The 26,741-nt window shown below is 42.9% G+C and overlaps 1 protein-coding gene across 10 annotated transcripts in view; it reads right to left on the minus strand.

Moving 5' to 3' along the window:
* The window catches only part of nhsl1b (NHS-like 1b), a 70,243-nt gene that overhangs the window by 16,437 nt on the left and 27,065 nt on the right, over positions 1–26,741 (minus strand). Inside the window, exon 1 of one of the 10 annotated variants that reach the window (XM_078799218.1) lies at positions 25,661–26,327. The exons of 5 other annotated variants lie outside the window; for them this stretch is intronic. In XM_078799218.1, coding sequence (XP_078655344.1) covers positions 25,661–25,904 — 244 coding nt within the window. In that variant the 5' untranslated portion in view covers positions 25,905–26,327. Of the gene's footprint in view, positions 1–1,941; positions 2,796–18,437; positions 18,558–25,660; positions 26,328–26,741 lie in introns of those variants that run through there. 4 more of the 10 variants (XM_058056111.2, XM_058056117.2, XM_058056114.2 and 1 more) reach the window with 4 other exon arrangements.

Consider the following 26,741-nt stretch of genomic DNA (forward strand, 5'->3'; position numbering starts at 1 on the left):
TATGACTTTGTTGCTGTATATTCAAGTGTGCTATTAAATTCAAGTGTAGTTCACTTGAAGATGTAAGATGTAAGATGTTTGCGGTCTAAAGAAGTCACATGACCTCATGTATGGGCATTTGACCGACATCCATACAGAGCTCCACTACTGGCACAACTCATATTCTGCTTAATACGATTTTGGAATTGAAACAGGAGTTCAAAACACCCAGAGACTGGATCCTCCCATCTTATTAACAAATAGAAAAGCAGAATTTAAGTGGCGGTTTTGGCTTGAATGATGCCCTGGACGTATCAACGCCGTATCGATCCTGTGCCTCCCACCCCGCCTACACCAGCGCTTCTTTTTTTCTGAATTGTGCACCTGATGGCTTTGACTGTCTTTTCCATGTTTTGTTCACACAAATGAACAGCACTAGTCTCATCATCTCCTACCGTCACATAAGTAACAGGCAAGGTGACGGTACTACACGGTACCAGACCCCCCCGGCCTCTTTCATGGCCACGTCTGGCCCATGTACTTGAAACACAAGAACTTCAAGGTGACGATATCAACTCATATCGACTCACAATTACCATGTTTGAGGCTCTTGGTCAGCAATATAATTTATGACATTAACAATTAAACGTTTTATTTTTGTGCAATTACTGTTGTCAGTTCAATTTTTTGCCTTATAATTATCTGGAGGTTGAGGTCCAGCATTCGCCTCCTTGCTATACAGCTTCAGTTCAACATCATGTTTGATCACGGCCTGTAGAGGTCTGCCATGTGCTGAATCGATGAGGATTTGGTGAGCGCTCATCATTATTCATTCATTTTCTACCGCTTATCCTCATGAGGGTCGCAGTGGGTGCTGGAGCCTATCCCTCTTCGGGCGAGAGGCGGGGTACACCCTGGAATGGTCGCCAACCAATCACAGGGCACATATAGACAAACATCCCTTCACACTCACATGTGTTATAATTAAATTCATTCATTCATTCATTCATTTTCTACCGCTTTTTCCTCACAAGGGTCGCGGGGGTGCTGGAGCCTATCCCAGCTGTCTTCGGGTGAGAGGCAGGGTACACCCTGGAATGGTGCCCTGGGCAATTGCCCATGTGGCCCATAGCTAAAACCGCCACTGTATATACGGATAGTGGATATATAGCACAACCACAAAACATTTTAATTCCCCAGTTACAATTCAGTTAATGCCATTCCCCAAACACAAATGACCATGGTAAAACAATCAGACATTAACATATTTCCTCAACATACTGCAACTTGACACAATCCCCAACGTCTTAGTTGTCTCCAATCCATAGACTCAACCAACTTTCATTTTGGACAATTTACACTTTTTAAAAAGGTCAACACTACCTTTACAATAATGAAAGTTAACCATTAACGCCCTCCAAGAGCGGTGCGCCCACGTTAAACGCAGACACAAGGCTGAGTTTCGGAGCAAAGTGCAGGCATGTGAAAAAGTGCTGAGCAAATGATCGATGGCCATAATTTGAGAGCCTCGACTTCAACATACATGCACACACACACACACACAAACACACAGGCTATAAATACACCTGGGATTAAACGTGGCACGAGCGGCTCACATGCTTCATAAGCAGCCATCGATGAAAGCCTGCATCAACTTACAGCTCCTAATGCTAATCGGTTCACTTTCTATTAAAAATGTTACACATCCTGGAAATTGTGCCAAGGGAAAGGCTCAAATATTTGTCATAGTAAATTTATAGACCCCCCCCTTGACTGCCAACTTTACAAAGTCTTGGCAGCGTGGTTTCCTGGTTACAAGATGCCACATTGAAAGAGTGAAGGGTACACGCCCCCGCATTATAAAACAAAAAGTGTTAAGTAGAAAAAGCCTTGGTGTAGATCATTGAAATATAAAGCATAACAAATTACTGATTGTTATTTAGCCTACAAAACACAACTTACCCTTTCTTTTGAAGTATTTGATCACAGATTTTAGTGAGGTCCCGATGAACACCATTATTCCAGTCGTGGACAGATCCAGGTAATAAAAGCGTCGGCTGATGAAGGCTTCACTCACATTCTCACCATACTCCGCGGCAAGTGTGAGCGTCCACTATGCTGACAAGTGAGACTCTACCTCTATCTCTCTCTAAACACGATCAACTCCCCACTCCACCCCGAGGCAGTCCGGTCCTCAGGGACACACACAGTGGGAGGGGTGTGGGACCGGCCCCTCTGTTGTTCTGATGTGCTTTGGTTACCAAGGAGCCATCGCTGCCTCTCCTTTTAGTTCTCATCATTTCATCATCTCGCTTAAAGTTAAACATGCTCTATTTTATTTACAAGCTTTCACCACTCCAGCACACTCGTCTTGGGAATGTTTATGCATCTCATTAAACTGGCAATCACCCCCTTCTTCATTTGATTTTTTCAGCTATTCTTCTCAGGAGGATGCAGCTTTCCACCTGCATGCAAACGGTCTCACAGTGCATTATTTAGAGCGGATTAGAGGTGTAACTTAGTTAAAAAAATGAGTTAATGTGAGTCACATGAATATAGATCACATACAAGCCTCGCCATTGTCCGACACACACAACGTGCACCTCCACCGCCCCTCCCTCTGCCACCGTATTTCTTTTCATCCCAAATGGTAGGAGACTGCTGTCTGATGGGAATGAAGGGGGTGGGGTGGGGGATTGTGGGCAGCAACAAGAGCTTGAATGGGTCTGGAAATGATCCTTGAATGTGTGGGTTTTAAAACCGAAAAGCTCCCTCGCTCTTGAACATCAGACCCAGAAGACACGTTTTTATTATTCATTTCAATTTTATAAGATTTAATAAGATTTAATTTTACAATACATTTGGCAAACCAGACTCAATCAACAGCACCACATAGTGTGTTCCATTTTACCTCAATTGCGTCATGATGCGATTATTCAACATTAAATTCAACAGAGCGCCCCCTTCAGGTGCTCCAAAATTCCACTCAAATGCATGCATATAACAGTTAACTTATTTTTACACTTGTGCAAGTTGTGCAAGATTTGACCCTGGTACTGATCAAATTGAAATGACACAGAATAGAATTATTAATATTAAAAAAAATGATTATTACAATCATTTAAATGCTGAAATATCAGTGGTGGTGTGAGAATGGACTATGAAAGTTCACAACACGATACAATGTGTGTGTTTTGGTTGCTTGGGTCATGCCTGACTTAAACTGTGCGGCACGTGTACAGTATTAGGATCAGTCATTATTAGAGAGCCTATTGTTCTCACACACACACACACAAAGACATAGGTCAACAGTTCCACCCACAGAACTAGAGCCTCAAATGTAGGCCACTTTGGGGATTATTTGCATCTACAGACAAAAATGGCCGCCTCATACAATGTCAACCCAATTAAATATGTCTGTCATTTTTGAGTGAAAGTTAAAGACCCTCGAGATGAACAACACACCTCTGAGGAACGCACATTTGCATTATGTCTTCATATTAAAAATGTGAAATGTGATGTCTACCGCCATCCCAGAATGGACCTTGTCGACCTTAGAGGTTCCACAGTACTATGTAACCCAGTCACGAGCCCCATTACTTTAATAAAATGGTCATATCAGCATGAATTATTGATTTATCGTTCAATAATACACAAATGATTGTTTAATGGTCCATAGCACTACCTCATTGTTATGTCTTTGGGTGAAAGAATATTAACATGGTTGCCGGAGAAGGAAAATGGAGGGCATATATGAATTATTAAGACTTCTTGTAGCGCTTACATGCTGTGATTAAGAGTTGAAGATGAATAGGCATGAGGCAGAGATTGACGGGCAGGGGTAGTAGATGCCACATATGACTTTTTAAACCTTTTTTTTTTTTTTAAACACAAAAAGATGCACACACCTCCATCCTCACTCGACATGTCTCTGCTTTTATTTTTGCAATTGGATTGGATAGAGCTAAGCCGAGCCCCTAAACCCCTCAACCGGACCTGATCCTCTAATGTTAAGCTCTCTTTGGTCCTTCTATCAACTAATTTTTACTGTCAGTCGTGAGTGCTTTCATGGCTGATAACATGATCCAGCCTGTATTGATTTTACGCTCCACACTTCCACTTGAAGTCTTTCTTTTATTTATGTGCATGTGGTTCATGCTCGGGCCGTGTGCACACTGTCGCGGTGTTGGGGAGTCTGCCAGGTGGAGATAAGCAGGGCCAGGTATTTTGTACGGCACGTGAGTGTGCAAACACTTTGCGTGTCTGCATGTTCAAGAGCCATTGAAGCCAAACACGTGACTGTTTAAAGAGATGTTTTAGGGCTTTGAAGTGCTTTGAATCCACAAATTTGGTGAGCTAAAAGCTTCATGTGTGCAGGAAAGGAGAAGAACAACATACTGTACGTTCATATGATGCACATGCATTAACTTATAATATGCTAAATTATTTGATGGCTGTTGAATTTTGTTCCTCAAATCGTTGAGTTTTTTGTTTTTATTTTGTTCGTGTGAGCTGACCATGAAGGAGTAAGAACTCAACATGCATGGAGGAGGTACAAAATATGAACGTGCATTGGCTGCATGACACACACAGAAAAGTGCAACATACAAAAAAGAATTAATTTTGCAAAACTTGACAACAGCAAAAGCGTACGGAGAAGTGTGTAATTATGCAGAAAATCAGCATTCCATATGCGTTTCTTGCATTTTTTGGCACGTAGACTGGCTGTAGGAGCCCTTAAAACTGGTCGTGACCTATAGGCTTGAGTAAAAAATGGAAATAGAAAGAAGAAGAACAGACTGAAAAACATGTTAGTTCTAAAATATAACACAGCGATATTGTGCATCTCCCTGTTTTCTGTCAATGTACATATATTATTTAGGTACATGCATGCTCTTTCATCCCTTCTCTACTATCTGTTATCGCTACACGGTGAATGAAAGCAAAGCCTCAGGGGTGGGGGTCAGCGGGGAACCTGATCGCTTTGGTCTTCACTGAGATGCATGCAGAGTAAAGCATGATGAATAATCCATTGGCAGAGAGATGCTGGAGCTGGGGCCAAGGGATCATTGATTCCAAATCATTTGTAATCAATGTAAAGCCATGTTGTGGTAGAGGCAAGGCTCATGATACTGTTTAACTATTTATCTTTTATATAGTGGTACAACGTCATGGATTTAAGACCATATGTGTAAAAGGGCCATCGACTACTTAGGATTTCAGGAAGGCTGTTTCAGAAAATGAAGACATCCATTAAAAACAGTTAGCACAAGCATACTGTATGGTGTTTACAAGGTATAAGAAAGAATAACACTGAGAACCATATTATCTGATACAATGTATGTATGTAAATTTCATCAGTTATTGCTTCATCCATAGTTTATGTTCATTTATACAGTAGATTATTGCGTTGCGGTCGTAGCCCACCAACCAATGGCAAATGGTATCAAAATAAACACTTACACACTAAAATGCAATAATACTTTATAACCCGCAAGTCATGCTGGGTAACACATTATCCGAACAAATATAATCATCATCAACTAAATTAACTGACAGAAATTTCACATCTAGCAGATTCTTATCCATCCACTATATTATATATTATCCCTAAAAATACAGGGGGGGGAGTAGTTGAATGGAGTCCTGAATAAACACCCACTCTCACCCAAACACAGAACAGAAGCCCAACAAGTGACGGAGGGCGAGGCTGAGTAAACAATCTGTAATGAGTGTTTTTGGGGGTTTTTTGGCGCTAATGATTCTAACATGGGGCAACGTTCCCGTCCATTACACTCCAGCAAACTCAACTTAACAACGCCACCCACCTCCCCATCCTCCTCACAGGCTGAATGACCTTTTTCTGACACCAAACTCACCCGCTGTGTCCCAGTCAGCCCTTCTGTCTGCCTCTAAGGTTTGGTCCAACTTGCTCCAACTTTGACAAACACAACTGGCATCTGGTGTGATGCTTTCCTGCCACTCTAACTGGGATCGGTGTCAGTTTGCCAACGGAATCTTACAATATTGTGCGTTTGACACAGAACCACAAGGGGTAAGTTTCACACCAAAAAGGTTCATCCGCAGCCGAGGTTATTGGGTAAATCTAATCCCCTGTCCTACCTTCTATGTAGCTGGGATTCCTTCACAGAGACAACACAACACACACACAATGCAACAGTGGTACATTCAGGATACGTTTACACAACAATCATCTTGCAAAGACAGGAGAGTTTTTCCTTTTAGGTATTACATTCAGACGACGTTAACTAAATAAACCCAAGAAATTTGCGTTACAAAACATTTCATAGCCCACTTTGAATGGTTGACCATCTGTTAGCAGGTTATACACATTTATATCTTCTCAAGTGATAATTTTATAGAAATGAAACTTGGCCCAAATTGACTTTTTGGGTAAGGCAAGCAGTTGGTAAACACGCATTGGTGGCACGGTATGCATAACCCTTCAAAAACCAAAAGAAACTTCCATTCCTGCCAGATATGCCATTTGGATGGTTGGGAGAGGTTGTGTGGGTTCATTGTGAACAAACAATTTCTGTATCCACATTTTTTATTGGTATTAAGTACAAATAATTTTGTGGGCTATTGCTCAGCACTTCTGCCAACCCTCCACAGAGTTTCACGGAAATCCCTTACAGGGTTTCTGCATAACCCTGCGAGTTAACAAACAAACAATGGAAAAGGCAAAGACACATTTGCACGCATGGTAACTTCAAACCGGGCGGTGTGCCTGCTCTTCTGTTTAAACAGAACGCTTTGCCTTTGAAAGTTTCCTGACAATGGCACAGATTGTATCGGGAGCAAACTTTGCTTAAAAGACCTCCAGAAAGGACAAGAAGAATATAGATGGGCTGCATAGATGTTCACTTTGATGTGGAGCCATTTTTGCTGAGCAGCCATGCGAGGCAAGACAGGCAGCAATGTGAGAGAAATGACATAAAGACGGGCTGGAGAGAGAGAGAAAGAGAGGAGTGAGGGAACAATTGTTGCAGGACAGGTGAGATAGATGGAGCGTGATTGTAGATCTACACAACAAGGTGAGGCACCGTAAAGATAGATTTTCAACAAAAGGCCATAACATAAAAAAGGAGTTGGCCGTCATGCCTAATTTTCTTCGGGAGCTCTCGAGTGACCCGTCTTTGAAATCCAACCTCGGTTGAAAGCTTGGTGGGCAGAAAGATGTTAAAGAGACGACGTGAAGCCCAAAGAATGAAAAGCAGGGCAGCTAATGGCCGTGACAACGAGAGCAGGAAGCCAAACTGTCTGGAAGGTCCCCAACAGCTCAGTCATCGACTTTTACAGCCTGGTGCTACTACCTTCAGTCTCCATTAAACCGTACACACCTGTTAAGGTTTATAAGCAGTCTCATCTCCTAAGCGCTTACCGTCGGGGAGGACAGTTTTGTGGCCAGCGTCAAGTGTTTTATGTCTACTTTTGGTTCAGGTGGATTTGTAGCTAACCGCCTGTTCGTGCCTTGGCAACAAGTTTTAAATCCCACCCCCAAGTTGGCCAGACAACACTTGTGCATGCTGGCCTGTTGTGTTGACTTTTGAAACTAATTTTCCCTGCTTAACTCTGAGCTTTATGTACTTGAAAGATCAGCGGAACGTGTGGTCATGGATATTATTACTGACCCATTGAAGATAACCCCTCTCCTTCAAGACTTGTTTTGGGAAAGACAAAATGAAGACTTTTAGCAGTAAAAAAAAACAACTTTTTAATGACTCTGCCTCATTTCTCCTCTGTTGGTTGCTAACTTGTCCAACCTTTGAGGGTTTGAGTGGTCTGTGTGAGTGACTGGAAGAAAAGCTGCGATACATTTGTTTTGCATGCGTAAATCTCTAGAACCCAAATATGAAATGACTTGTCTTTAATTTTTTTGTAGGGGAAAAAACAAACAGTAGCCATCTTCTTTAGGCAGCAACTAGTAGAGACCCTGGTTGCGGCTAAGTAGGGCGGCAGTCATGAGTAAATTGCAGAATAAACCAAATCATGCTGTAGTCCATATCATCAGTCAAGCACTTTTCACTGTTACTTAAAGTCCTGGATGCCCTCCGGCTACATTAGGCCATTACCATCCAGCCATGCTGTCTCCAATCACATTGACTCAAAGCCCCTTGTCACTCCTGAGCGGAACCTCAGAGGAATCGCAGCATCGATATCCATGAGGCATACTTAACAGCGTCTGAGTGTGTGTCATCGGTATATTGATGACATCTCATTATAGATGCCTGAAAGTGGGACACCACTCTACTTCATTGTATGTGTGGAGGTACATCTTATTGTTCACATGTACGCCTGCAGCTGTTTCTTCTGTCAACTGCATTTACACACTTGACCTAATCACATGTTGCACTTTGCACATGGAGGTTGACAAGTACATGGATGCAAACCTTCTACCTACATCTCAACACCATTTCTTTATGATGCTTTGTTATCAGATATCATAACTACTTTATTGCATTGTTTCAATGACCTGAATGAAAAGAAGAATAACAATGGCACTATTAAGCTGTGCGGTGTTGCTCTCGAGCTGCATGCAAAGGAGGGGGTCCTATCTGCGACAGACTGAGCTAATTTAGGTTAAGTGCCTCAAGAAGCTCAAGGGCACATACTGTAGCAACAAGCCACCTGGGGCTAGCTTGTAGTGCAGGGAGGAATGCAGTAAGAGAGTGTGTCAATAGGAAGTGGGTTAAAGCCCTACCGACGACAATATGTGCACATGTTCATCTGCACTTCCTGTAAAATGACCAGATACAGTAATTGACATGATAGCGTTTGACCTACTTCCTGTATTACACCTCATTTTCACTGATGCATAACAGTAGGTCATTACCAGGAGGGGTGAGAAGGAGGAGGCGACACTATATCATCCAATCAGACCAATGACCACAAATGCAGGAAGTGCGTTAGACTATGAGGCTCGGGGCAGTTGGTTCAATCACAACTCAGATGCAAGTTCTCGGGGATGTCATCGATTACTGGAATGAGCGCACCGCTGGATGAAAAAAAGATGTAATCATGGCTTCCTATGATGTTCATTTCCGTCTCGGTTTGTAACAATGTGTTTCCAGAATGTCATCAAAGCATCACATTGGTATCTTCCATTGGAATATGAATATTATGAAATTTAGCCTCCATTCATCACCCAAGTCAAATAATAGGTTTTCATCTGGTGTCCCTATCATCTTACATATTCTACACAATTGTAATCCTCCAAGAGAGGTTTAAATGTGTCTCTGGAGAAGCTTAGTGTGGAGAGATTGACGTGGATCTGCATGATCTATAATACACTATAAAACAAATCCAACTCAGTGTGACTGAGTGGGGGTGTCAGCTGTGTTATTAGATGATTTTCACAGATGTGTGTACAAATGCGCACATACGTGTGCTAAAAGGAGGTTCCCGCCATGATAGGTTCTACGCCGAAACCCCAAAGAAGTAACCCAAGCCCACTTAAGCCCCTCCCCCTTCCTCCTCGTCCAGCTTCTTCTTGAATAAATCACCGCTGCCTGTCTCTACATCCCCTCCCCTTTTGGTCTCTACTGAGCAATAATGCAGGGTGGAGGAGTTATTATTAGAGGGTGGCCCTCTTTTGGGCACAAAGAGCGGGACCCCCGTTTGTAATAAGCCCCCCAGGGAATGCAATAGCCACCAAATTTAAGACCCTAAAAGCCAAATTAAATTCCTCATGACACCTCATGCGTCATTTGGTCTTAAATACATCCAGTGTGATAGGCAGTTAATTCAATATAAATTACATTTAGAAATTAGCATAAACGCATCAGCATGTTGATTGTATTGACACTAAATATTTTTTTTGCTGTGCACTAATGTAATTTCGACAATCCATTTAAAAGGCTACTTAACAGATAATCAACTTTGTGACCTGCCAGACAAACAGTGCGGTTGCTTCACTGTGTTGTAACGCCACACTGTGGTGAAAATGAGCAACAACAAGCAAATATTGTCATTTCTGCTCAAATGTCATGTTTTTTTAAACACACAACACACCAGTTAGTATCTCTAAGTGGCTTTAAAGTTGTTTCCTCTTTGCCAGAAGGATTAAACCATTGAAAAAAAGCGGTGGAAATCGTCATGGAGAAGATTACTCATCAATGGCAGAAATGTTGAGAGCCTCTTTAAATCACTCCCCCCCCCCCTCTCTCCTCTCTCTCTCTCTCGCTGTGTCTCTCTTTTATTTCTGATGAGAGAACATAGGAGAGGCTTAACGGAACCTCCAACTGATTGGAACTTTTAAGGACGCAGGCAAGATAGAGAGGTAGAGTATGGAGTACAGGAGAGAAGGAGAGCTTTGATGATGGAGAGGCGGGCCATTAAAGTCTATGAATGAAAATAAACCTCATTGCAAACCACTGTAGCGTGTACAACATGGATAAGGCAACATGCACAGACAGAAAAAAGACCGGTGAGTGCAAAGAGGTCCAAGTATCTCAGTAAATCAGTATAAATTCTCACTTAGGAACTGACAGCATGTACAGTAATGGAGGCTCAATATAGAGGCAATATATAGTATATATATTCGTAGTTATACAGGCACTGTCTAGGTGCACATGCAAGGCCAGGTATCGGGTATTTGTGATCACTGTAATAAAGACAAGCATACTTTTACATATAAAGCAAATAAAAAAACAAAGAGGAAAGAGATGCACAGTGACTGCCAGCTATCATAATCATTATCTGCTTGATGTAATAATGAAGCTGTTGGCGAAAAACCCAGTTGCACACAAATACACCTGATCCCTTCCTCCAAACACCCTCTCGTCCTCCGCGGCTTCCTAAAGTACAGCCAGCTGAGGCCAGGCACACTTTAATCAGACCATAACAACTACAGAATACACAATAGTTGTATTAACTAACCACTGCAATAGGAGTCGTGACAGAATACATGGAGGACATCACGAGAAGTGCAGACATAGAGAAACATTTTCCAATTGTAGGACTATCTTCAAATGTACAAAATGTTGAGTGAGTCAACCAAATTACCCACACATCCCAAGGGAGAACACCAAACAACTCGATTACCGCCCCAATATTTGTCATAGCTAGTTGAGTTTGTTTGATGGAGGAGTTGAAGCGCATGTTTAGCCACTGTCTATTAAGCTTTTAACAAGCTGAGCGGCGCCCCTGTCTGTCTGTCTGTTAGAACCACAGCTTGCAATTAAGCATAGATTACTGTTCACCTCCATTGCCTTATGTCCTAATGCACTAGAGAGCAGAGGTGTTAGGACATGCACAAGTCTAGCTAACAGGGTCTTGATGAAAGGCTGCAAGAAAAGAATACAGCGGACCAGGCTGCTACGGCGGAAAACACAGAACCTATTTTACAGTTGAGTGATCATCACTAAACCCGTGACACCCCCCATTCCCGACAATGAGTGACTGTGCATGTCTGTGGAATCTCCTCTCTGGTCCATTGTTCCTCCAACCGACAACTGGAGAGGGTTCCGCAAAACACTTAGGACTGTGTGTATACTTATTCACTTACAAAACTAGTTAACTTGCCAGTGTGTCACTGAGCTCTTCTTTTTGCTGGTGTCACTGATTTTAGAATTAGACAAGAAAAGCTTTTTGTCAATTCTCCTTGTAATTGCAAATGAGGGATTAGGAGAGTTCCTTTACTGGTCAAGAAAATCTCCTTAACAAGTCGAGGAGAGGGCAAAAAACAGTTCCATTAGCTCAAAAATGCATTGTCATGTAGCTGAAAACCGGACCAAACCAGGACAATTCTATTTATCTCAACCAGTTTCCAATCCATTTCATTTGGTTACAAGGCCCCTCAGGTGCCTGTCCCTTGAGAGATGTTGGCACTGATTGGTCAATAGCTTGCCTCTAATGGATTATCGGGGGAAACACCTGCTTCACCCTTTACATTGAATAAAACAAATGTTTGTCACACTTCCCACTTAGCAGAACAATTCCAATGTAGAGACTTCAATATTCTGATTAGGGCTGTTTTAGTATATGGAAATCATCTGTTCCACAGCAGGGCATGATCACAAAGCAACTGTGATGCTTGAGCCAACCTAAAGAAATCAAACAATACTGTACTCATGGCAGGACATCTTGAGCTGTCATGATGCGTTAGTCAAAGCGGGTGTGAGGATGGAGCATGTGCGCCTGGTGGTCACGCTTAATGCACGGGAATCTACAGTATATACGATACTGAGTGGATAGCAGGGGAAGGGAGTAGGATCATTGAGTTGGAATAGTACATATTCCTCAGCACCATACCATCCCCATATTGTCATGACGGCTCCTTTATGTAGCGGGTAGAAGTGAAATTGGGTCACCTCATCACCCTGTCACGCAGTCAGTTAACTTCAGGGCCATCACCCCCAGCTGTTAGTTATTGTCTCCGGTTCCCAAGGGTGGTCCCACGAGAGCAGGGGTGAGCAAACTACAGCCCGGGGGCCACATGCGACCCACCAAGCGTTTGAATCCGGCCCGCCAGTTGCTTTTTAGGTATTTCAATTTTTACAAACATACAAACTGGCAACATGACTTGCAAGTCAGATGTCTTATTTTGTAAAAAAAAACAAACAAAAAAACAACAACAAAACTGTAAAATGACATTACATAGTTTGATGTGGTCTGATGTTTAAAGTGCTCCTAAAAAAGGGATATGAGAACATATGGCTGATTTTGCCCATCATCGACAATCCTCATGTGAAACATGATCACAGCTAAGAATCAGCTGGTGTGTGGGCGCTACCATTGCATGTAACTCCTCACCACTCTATTAATCCTTTCCATTGATGGGAACAGGGCTTTATAGTGGAAATAGGTGTGTCGTGACGTGCTGTTTTGTTCTGTTTTTAGAATGCACAGAAAAGAGAAAGACGTGTATGATCATGTTCCACTACATTAAAGACCAGCAGTGTCAAAGGTCACAAAGCCAATCTCCATTGACACACGCAGAGAAGACAGACGGCACGGATCATTCGATTACTAGGGGATGGAAATCAGTTAATGGGAAGAGACAAAGACCAGCTTGAGAAGAGCTCAAGGCACCACTGTGAGGGGCACAATATGGAAGAAACAGCTCAGATGACGTAGTGTAAGTACAGTCAACTAATGCAATCAATACTGTAGCAGAGACTACCTGGAGCATTCCTTCCCAAAAGAAGTCTTTAGACTAAAATCTCTACTGGGTCAAAGTTAGTTTTATGCTACTTTTTTAACAACTTCAACACTAGGGATTGTACCTTTGTCGTCTTGGAAAGTTTGAGTCTTCCCCAATGGGCTCTTAGCAAAGGGACCAAGCAGAGGTTTGGGTGTCCAGAGAGAGTCCTGTTTCTGGTGGACCTTTGACACCGACAGCAGACGTTTGCGGAGGTAGCCCTCGGTCCGAGGTGGCCTGGCGCCAGGGAAGGCCTCAGAATGGAGGCTGTTCCCCATCTTGTTGGGGGACTGAAAGGAGAACGGAGCTCGCCTCTCACCAGGGGGTTCCTCATAGCAGGCCCTGTGCCAGCAGCTGACCACCGGCCTCGAGGAGAGGCAGTGCACATATGTGATCATCCCCTTGCTAAAACCTTAACACCAATCAGCTACCCACCTCCCTTGGGCTATGCAGACCCCCCAACTCCTCCTTTTTGCACAACCCTCTCTCTCTCCGGAGCCTCCACTTGAGGTGGTGGGATGGAGGATGAAGGGTGGGAGCGTGGAGGGAGGTTGGAAATTTTTGCAACCCACAGGGGACCCCAATCCCCCCTCCAACTGGGTCTCCTCCTCTCTCTTCTTTGACAGTTTTGTCTTTCCTGTCCCTCTCTCAGGGAATCCTATTGATTTGCATCGATTTGCTTGACAAAGGCCTGTGCACAGTTTCAGATTACAAATTTGAACTAAAAAAAAAACATTTCACCACAACTCTTAGCAAAAGGCTATCACAGAATCCTGGCTGGCTTTTGGAATTCCAAAAATGACCACAGAAATCCAGACTCAAAAACGAGGATTTAAACAAAACAAATAGCAAAACACATGACAGCAGCGTGTTTTTAACCATGCTGTCTCCAACAATGACTTCAAAAACAATGTCCCCCCCAAAAGTCAGGAAAACCATGGATCAGCGCCTCTACAGAAGTGTTGAGACAAGTTTGAAGCAAATCAGCATCCTCCGTCCTCTTCCTCTGTCCATTCAAGTCGTCATCGTCCGGTGCTCCCACATGGCCTTCTCTTCTAGCACCACACCCCTCCTCCCTGTTCCTCTGATTCTCAACACTGCTGTTTCAATCTGTAAACCCAGATTATCCAGCCTCCAGGCCTAGTCTCCGCTATAACAGTCAACACAGATGGACACCATACTGCTAGTAATTACCTACTTCATGGCCAGTACTCAGATGTGGTTGAAACAGTCAAACGTGTGTCATAACAAGAAGTGCAAATAACCAACTTCTGCGCTTGTTTACCATGACGTAAATGACTGTTGTTACTAAATACATGCATTCGGATGACAATGTCTTTAAGTGGACAAAACAAACAAGCTATGACATGTGGAAATTGTAGCTGACTGTCAATAGTGAGGCACAGATGGTAACACCTTAGCATGGACAGATGTACACACAGTGGACACCGGATAAAAAAAGGATATCTCACAATCGGAAATGGCCCCAAACTTGACCGGTGAGGGTAGTTGGCAGCAGTTAAGGGACAATGTCTCCCTCTAGTGGTGTTACCAAACTCAAAGACAGAGGAGCCTCTCAAGGTGAATGCCACCAACAATTCTACATTTGTCTTAAAATGAACAGTGGGTAACTTATTTCTACATTTGCACAAGTTTGACCCTGTAACTGATTATTCCCATATTTTCACTTTGCATGCATTTGAATTTGAACAAACTGGGAGGTTAACCAGTGTCCTGGAACGGATTGCGTTCGACTCTTATTAGAATTTATTATGTGTGTGTGTGTGTGTACAGAGTTGGTTGCAATCCAGCCAAAGCCTGAACAGATAGCCAGGGGCTGAAAGAACCATTAACGACAGTTATCATTTCCACAGTGTTGAGTCAGCCAATACACACAAGCTGATTACAAATGCCAAAACCACCACATGCACGCAAACACAAACCATAATGGACCAACCACAGCCTATAAATGTCTATAACCTCGCAGGTCATCCAGTACAACAACATTAGGGGTTCCAGAGAAGTCATGCAAACATTGACAAAAACATCAACAATGCATATTTGTGGCAAGCCGGATGTTCACTCACATGTCCACACGGATTGTGTGTGCTGGGGAGGGGGATGAGCGGGAGGACTAAAGCGGAAGGCTTTGGGGTGAGGGACAATGGTAACTATGGCGACGCATAAATGCGAATGGAGCGAGAGGAGCACCTGCATGCTGTGTTTTAGTCTTCTCCACAGGGAGACGGCCATTGTCTTCCCCAAGAACGTCACCCCCGTTCAAAAGTTTTCATTCTGTGCACTTAATCCTCCTCATTTCTTAAATTCTAAATTTGGTCTTATCGTGAAGAGAAATGCTTTATAGAGATGGTAAAATTAATTAAATTTTTACCAGATCTGTCAAGACACTCAATACTTCTCTACCTTGTCATCCTGTCACTTCGAGTGTGGGAGCATCCATCAACGCCACTACCAACAAAGCCGGAGGGCAAGCAAGAGGGTCACCCCGGAGTCAAAAGGGTCATGACCTTACTCCAGACGTGCGGTGCTCAGGTATGAAGGCTACCGCTCAAACTCAAGTAGGTTAACGAGGGATCATTCTTGGCATCATTTTTAATCAGGGTGCTAAAATGTGTTGATGCAACATTAGGTACACCTGCACAATCTAATGGGAACCAATACAAGAGATTCAGCCACAATACGCCTATTATGGAGTTTTTATATCGAGTGTGTACAGTTAAGAAGGCGTAAATCCTCAGTGACATGCCACCACAGAGTTGGGGGTAAATATAGGTTTAGACATATAGAACTATGCAGGTCATTGCCCCGCCATCCCAAACTAACCTGACCGAAAGAGCGTGTGGAAAACATATATGCATGCACACACATTCTTGGAATTCAGTTCACACACATGTAGACACACACACACACACACACATATGCCGCAATGCTAGCATGACTTTCAAACACCAAGTGGACAAATATAGCTTCTGCAAAGTAGAAATAGATTTAAAAGACGATCCAGTGCATGCCACTTCACCAGGCACCCGACTCTAACAAGAAAAACATGGCAGTAGACGACAACAAGGTATCCCACAGGACATTTTCAAACAGAATCTAAAATACAAGCTAAAAACCACTTTTTGCGTTTCTGTGGAATAAGGTGACAAAGTCAATCTGGAAATTTTTGTTGGAAACTTTCAATTAAGTTACAGAAATGGATACAGTTTCCTTACTATTTCAAAGAATTACACAAATATTTATTGTAGCATTTATTGGCGTCGCCTGCTAACATCACCATCAAGTGACCTTACAAGAAGAATAAATGTACGGGCTTCACTGCAGCTTGTGACTCAGAATCTTGACTGATCAGGTTTTTAATTTGTGGGCTTACATGTGCTCCTCAGATGAAGAAATAGCTGATGTAACATCCACAAAGCCACATTAAGAGCCCGTCTCGACATCCATAAAGAAGCTTACGCTAAAAGTCATAACAGTCAAGCCTGCTGGCTGCGGAAAGGACATGGACCAGAGTTGGATGGGGGGGGCAGCTTGTTTAAATCATAACAGTCAATCTGCATCTTTGGCAACCACGAGAGCGACTCTGTTGGTCGGCTCCTGGGTGGGCGATGTCATGCACAGAATCTGGGTCAGTTTGCTGAGCTCGTTGGACGGTTTTATGTTAAGGATGGTCATTTGAAGAAATCCCCTTAATTGATCATCAAAAAATGTTGGCATAGAATAATTATTCCGGTTATTAGGTGTGCTTGTGTTGCCCTTTAAGACGAAGGAAGCATGATGTCGTACAATTTGGAATTCAGCCAACATATTTAAAGTCCCACAAAACGACATGTGTTTTATTGTGCTTTTTCTTTGGTTTATTGTGGATTCTTTTCTTATTCAGAAAGAACGTAAGAGGAATATGCTCAGAAAGTTACATAAAGGAAGCCATATTCTGGATGAATTTATAATTTTACAGTGGTTAACTTCTTTTTGCACTTACAAATTAATTTGCATTAGTCAGCGTCACAAACTACCTCCAATTTTCTCCTTTACACTGAAGTTTTTTTGCCTCAACATTAATGGACACCAGACACAGGAGGCAACATTCATTTTCAATGGAAACTGTGCGATAAGGCGAATTTTGCGGGTTACCATCCTGCCAAGCGACGCGCAAAATTTGTGCGTGTGAAAGTTTGTGTTTGTTATAGTACATACACTGGCTTGCGACACGATCCCAGAAAGTTGAAACATTTTTCATCGCTGTCGCCCCGAGACCAGGAACAATCAGCGGGAATATAAGTTCCCAGTAAGGGTAAGTTTACATTCATTAAAGGGATGTAAGTTTTCAATGTGTTTCGCCAAAGCGCCTTGAGATAAGTTGTTACATAAACACAATTTTACATGAGAAAGTTGGAATGTTACTCCCCAAAAATCACTAAAGGTTTTATTCAAAGAAATTCACCACACATCACGAATAAATCAATAAAATCAATCAATGAATTTTGTAAAAACACATAGATCTGCAGAGTGGTATATCTGTTTCGAGTCATACTGTGCGCCTGATGTGTGACTTAGTGTGGAAACTCCAACTGTCATGTGTTATTGCATGCAGCTGGGCTTTACCCCAAACAGTAACAACTGTTTTATCACTTCTGGAAACAAGAGAAAGAACAATCATAACGCAAGGATAACATGATCCAGAATACTTCATCGGGGCTTTTAAGGGGTCTCTTTACAAACGAGGGTAAATATTTGTTTTTAAATCCTTGTGACATGACCATCATCATGATTTCACATGCATTCTTCAGAGGTGATGAAGTGGCTAGTTGAAGCCAACAGAGAGGCGTCATGTTGCCCGTGTACAGTTTCAATGAAATATGGACAAAGCCTGGAAGTATTAAAGAAAGTCGTTTTTACTGCACTTTTTTTTTCCATGCAAGCCAGTACATGCAGGTCACAATGCAACAACACAGCAGCCAAAAACACACATAAATGAGCGAAACATTATTATGTTTTTGACGAGGACTGAATCCATTGGGAAGAGGAAAAATCAGTGGAAGGAATCCACTCAGTGAACTGGTCACTGGACACAGTAAAGAATGATGAAAAGAAGACGGGAGATATAAAAAAAAGCACAGGGAAGGCAACTGCTGTGTGACACACATTAGTTTCCACAAAGGAGGGATGGAGTTCAACTTTTCTTTGTCTCACAATGTCAGAGGCAAAAATCCCCCCCTGCACACACGCACACACTCCTGCAAAAACACCCAAGTTAGTTGCAAACACTTACCTCTCAAACAGAACATCTCCCCTTATTTAACTCCACATTTATCCACACGAAACAAGCACCTTCCTTTCTTCACACTCACAGATACTGACACTTACGCTCATCTCTCCCGGCGACTCCTGCTCGCCATCGCCCCCTCCCACTCCGTCTCCTCCAGTCACACACACACGCTCGGAGCGGCAACACGCCAACTTCTACACCGCAGGAAACTGCTTTGCACCCCCCCCCCCACCCACAGGAACCCCCCACCCCCACCCACCTCTCATTTGCTTGCCAATGTTGATCTTTAAAGGCTCAAAGCTACTGTCGCCCTAACAGCTACATCAGCTCTTCTTTATGTACATTTAAAAACTCATTTTTTTGCATTGTCTAAGGGTCAGGATACATTTATGAGACAATAAAATGGGTAAAAATAAGAACAACACATGTGCACTGTCACATGTGCACAAAAAACAAAACCAACAGTACACTACTACACAAAAAATATTTGTTTGTGACATGTAAAGAAAAGTTATGGAGTCAGCTGACCCATTAGGCAATACAGGCACGTGCCTCCATACTGAAATGAGTAATTACTATTAAAGCAGTACCGACATATAAAATGTCACTTAGGGTGCCACTTTGGGTAGGGGCGGGCTCTGGAAGATTATAAGCTACAAACGCTATTATCACACTTGTTGTTTTGACTGATGTAAACACTAGCGTGAGCGTTTCCCCGCAGTTTTAAACAGTTAAAAATCAGCAGACGGTCAGCCCCCAAAACATGTGTTAAAAATAGTCCTGTGCAAACGGCACCTAGATTACAAAAGGAAAATGGTTGTTATTTTAGAGAATCTGGACAGTCAGCAGTTCACAATGAGGCAGGGGGCCGCCGGCTTGACGTCAACCGACTGTGCCCTGATCAAATATAATCACTTTAATCCCCACAGTTCAACTCTTTGGAACAGCGACACGCTTGGTGCAGCTCAAATTCTCCATACTTGAACAGCCCATGCAGGTATTAGGGTCCCATATTATCGTCTCAGTCCCATAATAGTGACATGTGTTACCCAATAATATTTTGCAACCCCTTATTGTTCCATTACTGTACATGATTAAAAGATTTTCAGTCACATACAGAAAGAAATCCAAGCACATTTCAACTAGTTGTTGCAGATACTCCCGACTACATAGCTAAAAAACAAAATATTGATTTCCAATGTGGCTCCTGCATTAATAGGTCATCCATCAAACTATCAAATCCATCAAGTGTTGTTTTTTTTTTGTTTTTTTTTTTACACACAGGTAATATGATGCTACTGTTGCTGTTTCAAATATATTTGTAAAAGAGGAGGAGATATGTGAGTCATGAACATGCTAATCTCAGCCCTATTATTGCTTGCAGGCTGTGACATGTTTGCCAAGACCAGATGTCGCCAGTTATGGGCTTAGCGTGTTAAAAAAAAAAAAAAAAGAAAAAAAAAGGCATCGCTGGAAATACTCAACAAATCGAACACACAAGCTGCTACCATACCAGATCATAAAATCCCCTTTTCACTAAGTCCTCCACCTTAATTGGACCAAAAGTGGCTCGCATTAACCTCAGCTATAAAACCGCCAGCTCGGAAGAAATACTTCTGAGGTCTGCCTAATGACTGCTCGTTCTCCGTCCAGGGAGGAGGAAAAAGCACATGAGATGGAATTTAGTTTCCATCCTAATGAAATCTGCCACAAAAAATGGTGGATTTATATATATATCATATCAGAATTGGGGCGGCACGGCGGTCTAGTGGTTAGTGCGCAGACCTCACACCTAGGAGACCAGGGTTCAATTCCACCCTCGGGCATCTCTGTGTGGAGTTTGCATGTTCTCCCCGTGGGTTAGGGTTAGGGTTAGGGTTAGGGTTTCCTCCCACATTCCAAAAACATGCTCGGTTAATTGGCGACTCCAAATTGTGAGTGTGAATGGTTGTTTGTCTATATGTGCCCTGTGATTGGCTGGCGACCAGTCCAGGGTGTACCCCGCCTCTCGCCCGAAGACAGCTGGGATAGGCTCCAGCACCCTCCGCGACCCTCGTGAGGAAAAAGCGGTAGAAAATGAATGAATGAATATCAGAATTGGAAATTGTGAGTTTGACAATATCGGCATATCGGTTATCGGCAAAAAAGCCAATATCAGACATTCCTAATTAATTTCAAATTGGAGTGGCACAAAAAAATGTCTGTCCTCCAAAAAATGTGTGATGTTACATATATCAGTTGATATCGGAATCGGAAATTGTGAGTTTGATAATATCGGCAAAAAGCCAATATCGGACATCCTTAGCACTAAGAATTGTTCGTGTCTATTCATGTTTTACTTTGTAAGGTTTGCATGTTACAATTGGTCTTGCTATTTCAGCCAATGTGAGTTTTGTAATGATTCAAGAGATATATTTAAAACATTAATGGCTTCTCCTTGACAAGCGGGATGTTTTATTCATGTTATATGATATTAGTACAGTCAGCCAATTTGTTGCTAAACCCCTGCAAAAGACATTTGTGCTTGTCAATCCCTTAAAGGCGTGTACCAAACTTGTGGTGCTTGGGTTTTTTGTGGAGCACAATGAACTGTGTGAGAAATTTCAAGTCAATGCGACATACAGGGTTTAGTATTTGTGAGAAAAATGTGCATGTTTGACAAATCTTCACCCATTTGTGTGGAACAGTCAAAGAATAGAAGAGTCAGCTTACACAAACTAGTGAGGTAGTGTAGCACAACAAGTAGAAGACATGACTGATAAACTACTGAAACCGACTTTCGGCTGGACGGCAAACCACAATCTTATCTTGACCGTACATCTTCAACCATAATATGTTGATATTTTTACTGTCGGAAGCTATGCGTCACAGCCAGATGAGAGTACGGATGAGCGCAGGTGAAATCAACGTCACTTCTGAATTCCTATGACAGTGTTGGGCCAACATGGGTGTGCATCCTATCAACATGAACCTGGAGCGTCTTGCAAAATGAAATCCACAAACTTAATCCTCCCCTTTTCATCAAGTCTTTTCAGAATGAAATTCTACACTACCAACATAATAGGACACGTATGTGTGTTTGAAGCATGAAACGAACTGTGCGGGGGAAAAAAAACAGTGAGAGATTTGGTTTTTAGTGGATGTAAACGGGCTGTAATGCGATTTAATATAGGCTTTGTAGGGCTTTTCAGCATACTGCAAGACTGATCTGGGATCAGCCAAAAGAGACATGAAAGTGTAGTACCGTAATATGGGTCAAACAGAAATGATGGCACTTACCTGAAGAGGGCGGTACCATGATCAGCACATAGAAGAGAAGAGAAAAACGTATAAGTATATTTAATGAAGGGTATTTTGATTAGAAGTACAACATGACTATGGGCTCCAGGCCATATGACCAGATTTCCATGTCTTTTTTTTAATGAGGACTTGCTGGTTTAAACATCACATCCTTCCTCAGGGCAAATGATCATCTGCTAATCTGGATTTACACACGAACCCGCAAAGGATGCTGCCTGTATCAGCCAGGTACTACAGTACTAAAACTCACCAAAATTGTTATGCAAGTGTTGCGTATCGTCTGCATCACACCATACAGCCTAAGATTCTGAGGAACGCCACGAGAAGAACATACATAACAACCCCTTCATAAACAGCTTGTTAAAAACGTTTAGTGTGAGATGAGCGCTAGTCCCGGTTGTGGCTGCTTTGCATGCTAGTGTGCCAAGGTAGGGTTAATATTTAGGTCAATATGCAGTTGCCCTAAATACGTCAAATACACACAAACACACATTTGTACACTGAAGACTCTTTCTAAATATTACATCTCTAAATCTCCAAACTTGTCGACATGTGGACAGGCTCCCGCTTGAAAATCAGGATCATTCAGTTGCGCAGAAACACCATACACTGTAGGAAGAAGCAGGGAAGTCATCATGCAAAGCAGAGATTACACTGGCTGTCATACAGGCTTGACAGGGATTCAGTCTCAAGTCAACACGCCTAAAGTGTAGTCTATTGCATCACTTGGCCTTGAAATTCGGCACATACAGTATTTACAGTACATCCCTACGGGGACATACTTCATGTTTGATTGCCATTTAACATTTTGCACATTGCACTATTGAATCATACGGCCATATATTCCACAAACATGGCCAACATGGTGGTGATGCCTAACCTTGAAATTCATTCATTCATTCATTTTCTACCGCTTTTCCTCACGAGGGTCACGGGGGATGCTGGAGCCTATCCCAGCTGTCTTCGGGCGAGAGGCGGGGTACACCCTGGACTGGTCGCCAGCCAATCACAGGGCACATATAGACAAACAACCATTCACACTCACATTCATACCTATGGACAATTTGGAGACGCCAATTAACCTAGCATGTTTTTGGAATGTGGGAGGAAACCGGAGTACCCGGAGAAAACCCACGCATGCACGGGGAGAACATGCAAACTCCACACAGAGATGGCTGAGGGGTGGAATTGAACTCTGGTCTCCTAGCTGTGAGGTCTGCGCGCTAACCAACCTTGAAATTAATTTATTAATTAATTTTGCCAGGGAAAAAGCTATATTCTGCATTGAATCTCGACTGCTTCTGATACACCCTGCTCTTTACACAGCAAACTAGTTGAAACTGACTCATCAGCGCCTCTGCTGGTTGCAGCAGAGAAGTGCACACCATTGTACCGCAGTTGCTGCGAGAAAGAACTGGAGAAAGTAAAATGAAATCCAGACAGGTCCAGACAGAAAGGCCTCGTAAAAGAAACACTATTACAACTTCAGGGTAATTGTATTTCCAGGGCCCATGTTTTGAGGGGGAAATGCATTCGGAGTGCACTAACTCCACATTATCATACAAGTGTATGTGCAAATTATTCACATCAAAACGTGCAGATTTATTGTGTCCATCATTAAATTAAATGCAATAAAAGAATATACGGGGAATGATTACTTTCTGTCATTTTTCCTATCCATGTTTTGCTGCTGGCACCAGCCTTAACCAGCAGTGCCGTGAGCAGCTTACGCTCCAGATGGCTCTCTCACACCTGATTGGCCCTGAGGCGTGCCGGTAGGCAGGTCAAACTGGACCCAATGAGGAAAACGCTTCCTTGCATGCACATCGCCGTGGCAACCGAGGCAAGCACCAAGCCAGCTAGTCGTACTGGAGACAGTGCGTGAAAATTGCAGGTTTAGGAGCCACAGGCGCTCATTTTAGGGCTATATTTACACCAAGCGTCTTGTAATGGTCTGCTGGCGTGCTGTCCAGATGTTATAAATACTTTGGATTGGTATGAGACATTTCCTCTGTGTGGTGTTTAACAGTTTATGTGCGCTATGTGTTTGTGTGTCGGATAACTACCATGATGTTTATGCTGATCTGGCAGCCCAGGAAAAAACAATATAAATAAGTACAGTATAATGCTTGCTGCAGGCTTCCAGTAATTATGGTGTTCGATGCACATTAGCTAATATCAGCCAATCAATAACCCCCCCCTTCCTCAACAATTGAGTGGTGATAATTTGTCATGGATGTGATCAATATGGATGAAGATCATTAATGAAGTACCAGAAAATCAATGTGACATTCATACCTGCCCGGATCGACTATGGGACTATTTATCAATTATGTGTACAGGGATGGATGAATGTTCTGAACGCTCCCCATAGTTGACGTCACGTTAAACTTCTTTAGACAGCAAACTCGTTGAGGTAAAATCAGCGGCACCCTTGCTGGTTGCAGCCAAGTAGTGAACTCCATTTTACTTCAATTGCTTCAAGATTTGATAAATGTCAGAATCAATTAATCGAGTTTTACTTCCATCCCAGGGCAAAATCCTAGCTAATTTCAAAATAGTTACTATTAGGTTTTTCTTTGGCTTTTTTTGTAATAAAATTGGGGTAACAGTCATCCATGATGCAACAACCAATCAGCTCCTCCTTTTAAAAGCGAACCAACGCTAGACTTTAACTAGAGAATAAACGATGACCTTCCCAAACGGCTGACGGTTGTTTGATCTGAGCTTGGCAACTTGTGTCCTTTGACTTTGTGAGGGGGAAAAAAATGTCAGGACCTCAAAGCATTTTGGTCATGTGCATCCCTGTGCTGTTTTCGGAAGGGGTGGGGTTTGTCTTCACGAGTGACAGATAGAGATATGAGATAAACTTCAAGAACAACGTGAGGTGCAGATGCTTGGTGAAGTGAGGCAATAAGATGGGTTATTATAGTGTGACAAGGGAATCGCTTTGCAAAAAATTTCTATGTGCATATATAATATACGGTCAAGCAGTTCATAACAACCGAGGGTCTTTTCACACATGCCCGTCACAAATGTCAACACTCAACAAAAAGGACTATTTGAAAATCTGAGACCTCTTCATCACCTCTGCCTAACTTGCACATTACAACTGGAAAAGTGCATTACTGTATTGAATTATCTTGTAGCCTAGATAACCTGACAAGACTAAACTGGATTGGAGGCAACGGAATGTGACTGAACTCCATTCCGCTCCACTCGTGCTCCAGTACAACATTGGTCATCTTTTTTCAAATGAGCAACGTAGGCAAACACACTGCTGCAGAATGTGTCATGATCCTAACAATCCAGTTACTGCTGCTTTTACTGCTGCCTCCCAGGTAGCACGGGATTTGAATTGATTTCCATATGGGTGGTTATTGACGAATTTGCGTGTCAAATTAGGTCAGGCTAATGAGCAAATGGAACCAGAGATGACGGGCAAACAAGGTCCAAGTTAATGAGGAAGACGTCTGTTCTCCGTCTCAGGTAAAGGTTAGGCTACAGTTACAAGCTAACTGATCCATAACTAATCAACTTAATCATGGAAACGTGATAGCTGGGGACTTGTTTTTTTTAACATATGGAAACACCCACACAATACCGCCAGCCTGTAAGATCATCATGGCCATGACATCAGCTACTTCCACTGACTGCAAAGTAGCATTGTTTACCTAACGAGGCACTTTGACCCCCTAAGCATCTCGCTAAAACCCCAGCAACACCTCCCACGTGCTCTCTATGGCAACAAGGAAGTGGAGAACAAGAGGCCATGAAAAGTTTCTTTTTTGCTTCACATGTGGATGTAAACAAGTCATTCACTGTCTTCCTGTTTAGAGAACAAAGTTGGCCTGTGTCACCACGACACGTGGTTTCCTAGGTCTTCTGATACAGTATCTTTGGAACAGGATTAATGAACCAACAACCTATCTTGTGTTGAGGCTGGTACACCCAGTTGTCATTGTCGTCACTCTCGTCTGACGCATGGCGGTCGCGGTGCGGGTGTTGAGAGGATGGGCGGCGGTTGTGGACCACATGGAGCTCGTTCTGGCTATGAAAGATGTGTCGGCTCTGTCGGGAGAGGTTGGACACGCTGAGCCAACTGAAAGCCCGCGATAAACCGGCCGGTTTCTCCTTCTGGAAGGATGATGACCTCCTATCACCTCTCATTCTCAACAGATCAAGATAGATAGATATCTTTGTCTGTGGATATCTTCTTGGGGTCCTCTTTAGTGATGGCAATCCTCAGAAGGTCAAAGTACTGGTCACGAGATTCCAAACATTCTTGGGAAAATTACGCAGATCCAAAACCAAAACCAAATGATTCCATGTTGGGCATAAAAATAATTCCATGCTACAGCTCAGCAATCATTCAAGTATTCATTTCCACATCTTCTGGCCAGAACTGTCAAAACAATCCTTCCATTGCACTGAAGAGATCATTCCGCAATCCAGAAATCTTGTGTCCAGAGAACTTTTCAGAAAAAAAAACAAACATTTCCTGGTGATTTCTTGACATTAGAACACGCAGCCAATTCACGTCCATGACCCACCCACTAAATAACTTGCATAGTCTCAGCACTAAAGATGAAGACCAGGATCTATCATCCATCTGACTGCAGGCAATCAAGGTTCAGAAAACTTTCCTTCTCCTTCCAGCTCAGTTGTCACCAGTGGATGAAGACAAGGCAGTCAGGCTGATGATGGAGTGGAGACAAATAAGGTCCGAGTTTAGACAAGCAGGAGTTAGAGGCCAACTTCAAGAAGCCCAGGTGATGAAGCAGGAATCCAACATGACGCACAGGCTGAACTATATCCTGGACTTGGGTTAGTCCCCCGGAGTCTGTCTTTGAGAACTGAGTGTTTTAAGGTTAGGATTCCACTCAACTCTGGTCGCCACGGTGCTGAAACCCGAGTCAGTCCGTCCCTTCTTCCCTCCCTGCTGCGCTGTCTGTTTTCTGTGACCTAGGCCCCGCCTCTCCATCCATCTGCCGGCATGGCAACCAC

This window comes from Doryrhamphus excisus, linkage group LG19, assembly GCF_037039965.1.
Source record: "Doryrhamphus excisus strain RoL-2023G ecotype Guam linkage group LG19, RoL_Dexc_Guam_v1.1, whole genome shotgun sequence".
Classification (NCBI taxonomy): domain Eukaryota; kingdom Metazoa; phylum Chordata; class Actinopteri; order Syngnathiformes; family Syngnathidae; genus Doryrhamphus; species Doryrhamphus excisus.